Genomic DNA, 9,091 nt, shown 5'->3' on the forward strand with positions numbered 1-9,091 from the left:
ACAGCCCTCCCCATGGGGACGCGGAGGTCTACGCCTCTCCCAAGTTCACCTTCTAGTTCTCTTGGTGGATTGGGAGTGGGTGAGAGTTTGGGGTAGAGGAGCAGGACTTGCAGCCTTAGTTCTAGCAGGATGATTCCGTGAAGCAACTGCCCTCATTGGCTAACCCTTCCCTCATTGCTCAGGCAAATAAAATCTGGGAATATGGACTCTGGCTCCCAAACGCACTCCACTCCAAAACCAAGGACCGTCAGTGGGGGTGTCTTTCAAATACTAAGCACTCGGGAATAATTGAAGATGGAGTAAGATTTTTTTTGGCCCAGGGTCACTTCCCTCACTAGCCCTCACAGCCCCATCTCCGTTTCTCAAAAATGTTCTATGTTTGGGGTGCTTGCGTGGCTCAGTGGGTTAAGCTTTTACCTTTGGCTCAGGTCATGGTCCCAGGGTCCTGGGATTGAGCCCCGCATCAGGCTCTCTGCTCAGCAGGAGGCCTGCTTCTGCCTGCTCTCTTCCCACACGGGATCTCTTTCTCTCTGTGTCAAATAAATAAAATCTTTAAAAAAAAATAATGTTCTATGTACACTTTGAGGGCAAAAGGGTAAAAGATACAAATGCTTCAGATATCTGTTTAGGTGATTTCACGCAAATGCCTTGGGCTTGGGGGATGTACCTTTGTCCTCCCTCACAGGCAGAGCTGGGGCTGGGGCCTCGATCAGAGGGATGCTCTGGCCCCGCTGACTCACACTGATTGACCATCACCTTAGAATGACAAGGTAATCCAGTGACCAGGGAACTTCAGCCTTTATCCTTGGTAGAACACTCTCATTCACTTCCTTTCTTGCCAGGGCCCACCATTTGGGAAGGGGAAGGCAGAGGCTACTTTCTGAATTTGTTTTATTAGAGGTAGGGTCTACATGTTTATCAGCACTCAAGAGGGTTATTCTGGGCTCTCGTGTTTTCTCCCTCATCTCATTACACATTAACTGAAAGCAGGACAGATTCAATCACACTTGCCCTCTGACCCTAACCCTTACTCTCCTTTCTCGGCTGGCGCGACAATTCGATCAGGAACGTGAGAGTAAGAGGATGGTGAAAAGAAATTAAGAGACAAAGAGATGGGGGCAAGAGGAGCACTGAAGAGGATGTCCCACAGTGCTGATTTTATTCCACATCTTACAAGCATTTATAAGGCAGACCACAATAGAAGGAATAATACATCAGTATCTAGTCAGATAACCGCAAGTTCCTATAACAAGTCTTACATTAACTACAAACAAATCTCGTGATGCCAGGTAATCACGGCTAAAGCCATTAGCTACAAGAAATTACAATCAACCAGGGAGTGGATTATGGGAAGTACAGGAACAACGAGGACCAACTAAGAATTCAGGACCCTGACCACATTTGTTCCCTTCTGTAGGGAGAGCGTGTGGGAAGTCACGTAGACGAGTGCACGATACATAGCACAGACCCTTTCTCAGTGTTACTCAACTTTCCTGTCCTTAACCCCTTATCAAGGTGTCTGGACTTTAAAGGAGACACAAGTCAGGGCCTGGTTTGATCCATGCCTCCAACCGTGCCGTAGCCTCCAACGTTCTCCTAATCCTCATTCGCCTGCCCCCTGGCCCCGATTTCATTCCTTTCCCCTTTCTTCTGTTCCCCGATACCTCTCTGCCAAGCTGCAGTGAAGGGGGTAGGGCTGGGGAGGTGAAATCTGGCCACAGTGGGACAAAGTTACCAAGGGCTGAGGGTTTGATATGTCAGGGCTTTCTGGAAGAAAACTAGGAATCCTGCTTCCTGCAGCATTCAAATCCAAAGAGTGCCAGCCCCAGACCCCGAAAGAGTGAGTGTCAGTAAGCCGGAAGAATGCCCCCTTGGCCTCCACCCACTAAGACCCACACCCATGCCTCCCGCCTCCATCACCATGATCCCCCACATTCTTGTCCTCTCCTCCCCCATTTCTTCAACTTGTTTACTCCAACGTGGCCCTGTCCCATGGGGCCCTTCCACAGTCCTTATCACCTGACAGGGGGGTGGGGAAGCAGAAATGTATATAGCCCCATCTCCCCAGCCAGGCCAGACACAGACAGCAAAGAGAAACGCTGACCAGGTAGGGTAAGGAAGTGAGTGGTGTGGCCGGGATCCAGAGAGGACCCGGTTTTAACTGTGGGAAGGGAGGGAAACTGATCGGAGTGGGCACCTAGGTAGGAGTCTCTGGAGAGGGGCTGAAACTCATTCCTCCCCCACTCCCAACTGCTTCCAGGCCACCATCCCCACTGTTACCACCATGAAGCTGCTTGCTCTGACTGTGTTGCTCCTCACCGTCTGTAACCTCGAAGGTGGGTGTTTTACGGAAAGGGGTCCCAAGAAGGAGAAGGTGCTAGGTAGGGTTCCTGGCTTCCCATCTGTCAGTGCTCCTAGCAAGGAGCACTGAGTGCTCCAGAGCAAGATCACTCCCTCTCAAAGGTTCGGAAAGCTCATCCAAAGACCTGAAGCTGGGTACCTGTTTGGGGAGGGGGCTGGGAGTGGGGGCTGAATACCAACAGAGTCCTGGCCTTCTGCCAGGTCCCTGTTGGGGACCCAGCTGATGAGCTCTGTGTGTGTTGTGTGCATGTATGCGCAGGGGCCCTTGTTAGGAGACAGGCGGAGGAGCCGAATCTGCAGAACCTGGTCTCTCGGTACTTCCAGACGGTGACCGACTATGGCAAGGACCTGGTGGAGAAGGCCAAGGGCCCAGAGCTTCAGGCCCAGGCCAAGTAAGTCTCAGTGAAAGGAACTTGGGGGGCACACCCAGCTGGCATGGTCAGTGGAGCGTGCGACTCTTGATCTCCGGATTGTGAGTTTGGGCCCCACGTTGGGTGCAGAGATTGCTAAAAAATAAAATCTTTAAAAAAAGAAAAGAGAAGAGAAAAGAAAGAAAGAGGATCGGGGCCCAGGGAGCTTTAGAGAGAAAAAAGGGAAGATGGGAGATTGCCGGAGCTCAAGGGTGGGGGTTAGAGAGGATGAGGTTTAAGTTGGAGAGACAAATTCTTCACCACCTCGTAGATCCCACAGACCTCTTGGACAGATAGGGCCAGTGGGAACTAGGCTTTGAATTTTTATCTCTAGGGTCTGTTCCTCTACACGGGAGGGCTTGCCTCCCCTCCTGGGAGGGTTACCATAACAGGATGGCCCAGGTCCTAGAGTCTGGGGAGCTGGGTCTCACCTCCCAGCGCCAGTGAGTCCCCTGCCAGTGCCTAGGGTCTCTCACACTGACCTCTAATCCTTTGATTATACAGGGCTTATTTTGAGAAGACACAGGAGCAGCTAACGCCCCTGGTCAAGAAGGCCGGAACTGACCTGATCAACTTCTTGAGCAGTTTCATGGACCTCAAAACACAGCCTGCCACTCAATGAGGCATCCAGACCATTGTCTTCTATCCCCAGCTGGCCACTAGAACACCCACTGGTCCAGCCTAGAGTGCTCTCCCCGACACGCTCCTTGTTTTCTACAATAAATATTGAAGGAGTCAGGTGTGAACCTGGTGCTTTGGAGGACTGGGAGAAGAGAAGTATGCCTATCGGGGAGGGGAGGACCAAGAAGCCTGCTCCTGCTAGGAGAGGGGTTTGGTGTGCGGAATGGAGGGAGGGATGAAGAGACAGCTGGTGGAAACAATAGGGGAGTGGTGTCTATGATTTTTCTTCATGCCCAAATCATCTTCCCCGAGCCTGGGATCTGCTCGGCACAAAGGCTTAGCCTGTGCACTGCACAAGAGACAGTGAAAGGCAGGAAAGTTTCATAAACGGAGTCCCTAGACTACTGGAGGTCACAGAAAAGGAGGGCACCCCCACCTCCAGAACTTCCTCTCGATCATTCTATGAAGAGGAGAAGGCTTCCCATAAATGAACCCAGAGGTGTCACCTGAGACCCTGGCTTCCCTTCTGAGCCAGGGGAATACCATGCTTCCCCCCCCATCTTACAGAAAAGATACGAATTCGCTTTTCTTCCCCAAAAGTGCTCAAACCCTCCTTCCATTTAAAAATCTCTCACCTAGACCCCCTGGCTAGGGAACACCCATTCTGAACCTCTCCCCTTATAGAACTGGCCAGGTGGTCAGATCTGAAACTCACAGACATGATGTTTAGCTCGGGGCCAGATGGGTCTCCCGGACTAAATCAAAATGGGATGGAAATCAGGCTGGGCTGATGTGGGAGACTCACAATACCAACATGGAGCGCGAAGAAGAGGCATTTTCCAGTAAGTTTGTTCCCACTCCACACTTGAAGCAGTTACCTCTGGACCCTGGCTCTTCGCTCAGAGCTCGTCTGAAATCACTGCTTCCCAGGCACCAGACAGGGCTCCAATTTCCTCCGTGTATTGATCAGTCTTCGGTCTGGCCTTCAAGGCCTTCACCACGCATAGTGACATGCTTCCCTTTCTTCCCCAGTTTCTGTTTTTCTCTCATGCGGCAAGATGTGTGGGGACAAAGAGAGCTCAGTCTGTCCCTTGCAAGATGCCCTTGGACAGGTTAATTTCAAAGAGCCAGATTTTCCACCCGGGGTTGGTGAGCAGATACAACCGTGAAGAGAGGCGGGAAACATAGTGGAGGGTTTCAGTCGCTGTGCGGCGCTGAGTCTTACCCAACTCGGGTGGGGCGGGGTCGGCCTGGGTACTCAGGACCCATTCTGCTGGGGCTGTGGAATCAGAGGTAGAACCCGCGGCATCTGATGTGGTGCAGATACCACAGGAAATCCCGGCTCCCGGCAGAGCAGGAAATAGGACAGGCATGGATCTGACCTGGGGCGGTTCCTTAGCTGCCCACCCTGACACGTGGAGCTGGTCTCCCATCTAGAGGCTATTTGTTCCCCTTTACCTTTCCTGCCTCCAACCCTCATCTGGCCCTCTAAGGTTCCTCCTGCCTGCAGAAACCACTGAAAACTCAAGTTCCCGTAAAACCTTCCATCAGGAGGGTCACACAAGGCTTCAACACACCATCTGCTCTCAGCAACGCTAATGTCCAGATGCGTGCCTGCTGTGTGCTGTACCCACGCTGCTCTCTGACCCTCCCTCTGGTCCGGATTGGTCACCGTTTGGGGCGGGACAGCCAGGCTACTCCACGGCCCAACCTCAGTCCAGTTGCCACACACGGAAAGCCAAGCTGGATGCAGACGTCATTTCTTAGGTTCCGATGTTTCTGAATGTGCCTGGACACCTGACACTCGCTCGCTGTTCCAGCTCCATGCCACCGGACCTGGGGCGGAGGGTCTCATCCCTGCCCTAGCCACGGGCAGCTTTCACTCCTCGACCAGGCAGCCTCGCCCTGAAGTCTACCAGACCGTGAGCTCTGTGAGGTCAGGAGCTCGTTACTCAAAACGGCATCGTCAGTCCCCGGCCTAGCGCCTCATAGAGGCTGAATAAAGATATGATATGATATGATATGATATGATATGATATGATATATGATAAATAGACCAATAGAGTCCAGGCTCTGACGGCTTTATTGGTGATACTCTATTTCCATTGTTGAGTGGGAGTGGGAGACAGGAAAGAGAGGGGTGGGGAACGGCAGTGAGATCAGAATATACACGTTAATGATTAGCATCTGAGCAGAAGTCTGGTGGGGAGGAAGACCCACCAGTGTCCAATAATGGGGGACGTAGCATCATTTCAGAGGTAAGGCCGGCTGGCACTCACTGGGGTTAGGAAGAGAACGAGGAGGGGAAGGACGTGGCCAGGGACATCTGTTCTAAAGTTACTGGGACGGTTTCTCATGCTTCAGGGTCTCGTACGTCTCCTGGTTCCGGGTGCTCAGGCCCTGGAGGTGAAGGTCAGAGGATGGTCAGGGCTTGTGCACACTGCAGGCCCCCTGTCGGGCCCCTATAGACCCTATGTCTTTCAAAGGTCCCACAAAAACCCACTCTCTCCTGTTGACTTCCCCAGACTGGGGTGGGGGAAGGCAGGTTCACTCACCGTGTAAATGCCGTCTGATTTCTGCAGAAGCAAAAGGGACAAGGCGTTAGACACCCATGCCTCCTTCAGGGTCCCTCGGCCTCTTCTTCCCCACCCAGTGAGGTATGTGGCTGGGACTGGCCGGCCACTGGGGCCAGAGGGCACTCATGTGGGGACTCTGGGGCATGAATGCCCCTTTGCCCGCAGGGCTACAAATGCACATACACACCGCATACTCAGGGTCACTCTCCACTCTCCCTCATCACCTGCTGAGTATTTTACTTGGGGCCTGGCTAGGTGGCAGGGTGCGCAGGGGGAGGGGAAGGGAGGACCTTCGACACTGGGAGTCTGTAGCAGTGACACCCAAGCGCGGAAGGGGCCATACCTCGTAACTGGCTGTGGCTGCCTTCCGCACTTGGATCTGGAGCAGGGGAGAGAGGTCATCGGTAACGGCGAAGGTAGTGGCCCAGCCCCATCCCCCCCAACTTCGCAGGGATCCCCGGTTATTCCGTCTCCTCAAAGCCAAGCCGGTCCCCTCCCCCGGCCTTACCTTAAGTCGGCAGTAGAGAAGTGTGAGGACAATACCGTACAAAAACAGAATGGCATCCAGGATATAGCAGAGCTGAGGCTCTCCCAGGGCGGCTGAGGGGACAGAGGGTGCCCTCAGGGTCAGGGGCATCGGGGAGGTTCCGGCGCTCGGAGGACAGAACCGGCAGGTGGGACGGGGCCTGGCGGGGAATCTCCCAGGAGACACACTTGGTCTTCCTCTCTGGATCCTATTTTTCTCGGCTTTCCCCCTTCTCTCTCACCCTGGGGCAGGGCTGGGACAGGAAGTGTGGGGTGTTCTGCCCGCTGCGATGGAACTTATAGGCGCTGAGAGCTGAGGAGGGAGCTCCTCTCAGCCCTCCTCGGCCCCCCGCCTCGGGCCCCCAGGCCTCTGCTTTCCGCCCTGTCGGTTCCTCAGGCCCCAGTGAGCACTTCACAGCCCTCAAAGGACTCATCTGAGTTCACTCGGCGAAGACCAAAACCTCAGCCCAAATGGGTAGGGTGAGGGACAGGCAGCGACAAATTTCACTGAAGAAACCACAGGAGTGTCTCTGCTAGGTCCTGTGACCTGTGGCTGAGGGCTGGACAGGAAGGATGTGAACCGAAGAAGGGAGGGAAGGCAATTACCCTGTTATCGGTCATCTCTGAGCCTCAGTCCCCGCATCTCTGGCCCGCTAGAGTGGGCTCAAAAATGGAACAACAGGTGTCTGCTTCCCTGGGCCTCATGGATCCCGATGGCGCATGGCTGGGGGAGAGGCTCTGCCCGAGCCTGGGGGTTGGGGGGATGACCACAAGCCCGATTCCAGCCCCGGGCGCTCTGCCCTGTTACTCACTCACTCTGGGCCAGAGAGGAAGTTTTATGCAATTTAAAAAATCAAACAGGGTGTGAGCCCCAGCCGCGGTCTGCTCGGAGTCCCTTTCTGAGGGGCTCACCGGCACGTGGCCGATGCTGGGTGGTACCTCTGGTCCCCTGACGCTCTTTCCCACAATATTGCATAAACCGAAAAACTACCGGGTGGGGGTTGGTTGGGGGAAACATCATTATCGCCATTTTACCAAGGATGAAAGGCAGGCTCGGAAAAGCTAAGTAACTCCTTTGGGGCCAGAGGGCAAAGGGACAGAGCTGGAGCTCAAACCCAGGCTTTCTGCTTTCAGCGCTTCTGTCCTGACCTTTCTGCCTCGGTGCCCCGCTCTCTCACCTGGTGGCAGCAGGTCGGCACCCACGCAGTCCTTCCCTCCACCTCACAGCTGGGCTGCCGGACTCCCCCAGCCAGTCTCTTTCAATTTCCCACTTCCCTGGAGGTTCACGAATCCCCCATCTCCGCAGCCCCAGCTGCAACCCCCATCAAAACGCAAACACACAGCCGAGCCACAGGCAGCCAGAAGCGACAGTGTAGAAACCGAGTGCCTGGAGCCTTAGAGCCTCTGAGACCTGCCCGTGTCTGCCTCCATTTCTTGGTGGTGCTCAGGCCTCCAGAACCGGGCACTGCATCCTGCCTCCCACCCCAGCCCTCACAGCAGCTGTTGGCAGAGTGGCTTGGGCTGGTGACGACCCACGGAAGCAGGTACCAGGTCTACTGTGACCATCCTTGCCTCACCGACAAGTCAGACACAACAGGCTCCCGCCTTCCTCGGGGGCTTTATGAATTCATCGCCCAGCCTGAGATCAGCTCCCAGCGCCAGCCCAAAGGCACCACACAGGAAACGCTGATCATGGGAAAAGAAGCTTCTCCCAGGCTGGCTTTTCATGTCATACCTCCCTGCCCAACCGAAGCCTTCCCCGTGATCAACCCTAAAAAAGCGAGGAGACATGAAAACAGGGAACTAGGACTCTCGTGCCCTGACGGGGACCAGAAGGGACCATCCTCAATGTCTCCGGATCCATCTGAGCCCGGTGCCCACCTGCCAGCCTTTCCCGTCTTCCCCTGCCTCGGCCCTCAGCTCTCACCTTAAGCCCAGCCCGCGGCCACAGCCCACCCTCTCACCTGCTTGTTCAACCTGGAGGAGCAGGAGCAAGACCACCGCGGGGACCATCTTGGGCGGGAGCTGAAGGGCCACGAGCCGGCGATCGGACGCTCTGGCACTGCGCAGCTGTGCTCAGCGGCTCCCTGACCACAGAGTTCCCCCCCTTCCTGCCCCGCCCTCCCCCAGCTTTGGCCCCTTCCCCTTCCTGCACCAGAGTCCGGGCGGCTCCCGGAAGGGCCAACTTAGGGAGTTATATCTGGGCTCTCCTGCCTCAGTTCCTCGGTGACCAAGTCCCAGGCACCAGGGAATGGGTTGCTGGGGGGCGGGGGGCGCCCCTGCCTGAGAAAGGCCATCTAAACCGGCCGTCACTCAACGTCCGGACACACCTGGAAGAAACTGTCCCTTCAATGTCCCTGAGACCCCACCGGAGCCTTTTCCCTGCCGCGTGGAACTTTGCCCCCGTCTTGATGGGGGACGTTTACCAGTTTGTGGAGGCAGCCGAGTCTGGGCAGGGGGAACTGTGGGGAAAAGAGGAAATGGGGAATGGAGAAGTGGGAAGGCCAAGAGTCAGACAAGGGGGAGGAGAAGAACAGGAAAAACTGGCAAGAACGCAGACCCACAGAGCGCTGCAGGGTTAACTCACGTTCTCAACTT

At 55.1% G+C, this 9,091-nt stretch overlaps 2 protein-coding genes across 3 annotated transcripts; one reads left to right on the plus strand and one right to left on the minus strand.

The window, feature by feature from the left end:
- The first annotated feature begins 603 nt into the window (after nucleotides 1-603).
- On the plus strand, nucleotides 604-3,462 carry APOA2 (apolipoprotein A2). Of its 2 annotated transcripts, none has more exons than XM_047705354.1 (4): nucleotides 604-770; nucleotides 2,261-2,336; nucleotides 2,621-2,753; nucleotides 3,276-3,462. In XM_047705354.1, exons 2-4 carry the CDS (start codon nucleotides 2,285-2,287, stop codon nucleotides 3,391-3,393), a joined length of 303 nt encoding a protein of 100 aa, XP_047561310.1. In that variant the 5' UTR covers nucleotides 604-770; nucleotides 2,261-2,284; the 3' UTR covers nucleotides 3,394-3,462. The 2 variants fall into 2 exon arrangements, with proteins under 2 accessions (XP_047561310.1, XP_047561309.1); XM_047705353.1 differs by lacking the exon at nucleotides 604-770 and adding an exon at nucleotides 2,100-2,107.
- A 1,995-nt stretch (nucleotides 3,463-5,457) lies between these two features.
- On the minus strand, nucleotides 5,458-8,900 carry FCER1G (Fc epsilon receptor Ig). Its single transcript, XM_047704498.1, has 5 exons — nucleotides 8,458-8,900; nucleotides 6,477-6,568; nucleotides 6,312-6,347; nucleotides 5,948-5,968; nucleotides 5,458-5,792 (listed from the first exon to the last, which is right to left on the minus strand). The coding sequence occupies exons 1-5, from the start codon at nucleotides 8,504-8,506 to the stop codon at nucleotides 5,730-5,732; spliced, it is 261 nt and encodes an 86-aa protein (XP_047560454.1). The 5' UTR covers nucleotides 8,507-8,900; the 3' UTR covers nucleotides 5,458-5,729.
- Between the last annotated feature and the right edge of the window lie 191 nt (nucleotides 8,901-9,091).

Source organism: Lutra lutra, chromosome 15 (assembly GCF_902655055.1).
Source record: "Lutra lutra chromosome 15, mLutLut1.2, whole genome shotgun sequence".
Taxonomy (NCBI): domain Eukaryota; kingdom Metazoa; phylum Chordata; class Mammalia; order Carnivora; family Mustelidae; genus Lutra; species Lutra lutra.

Coding starts and splice junctions, on each gene's coding strand:
- FCER1G (XM_047704498.1), bottom strand. CDS start 8,506: ATGGTCCCCGCGGTGGTCTTGCTCCTGCTCCTCCAGGTTGAACAAGCA. Junction 6,569..8,457: donor CCTCCAGGTTGAACAAGCAG/GTGAGAGGGTGG, acceptor CTGTCCCCTCAG/CCGCCCTGGGAGAGCCTCAG. Junction 5,969..6,311: donor CAGCCACAGCCAGTTACGAG/GTATGGCCCCTT, acceptor TTGCTTCTGCAG/AAATCAGACGGCATTTACAC.
- APOA2 (XM_047705354.1), top strand. CDS start 2,285: ATGAAGCTGCTTGCTCTGACTGTGTTGCTCCTCACCGTCTGTAACCTC. Junction 2,337..2,620: donor CACCGTCTGTAACCTCGAAG/GTGGGTGTTTTA, acceptor ATGTATGCGCAG/GGGCCCTTGTTAGGAGACAG. Junction 2,754..3,275: donor GAGCTTCAGGCCCAGGCCAA/GTAAGTCTCAGT, acceptor TTGATTATACAG/GGCTTATTTTGAGAAGACAC.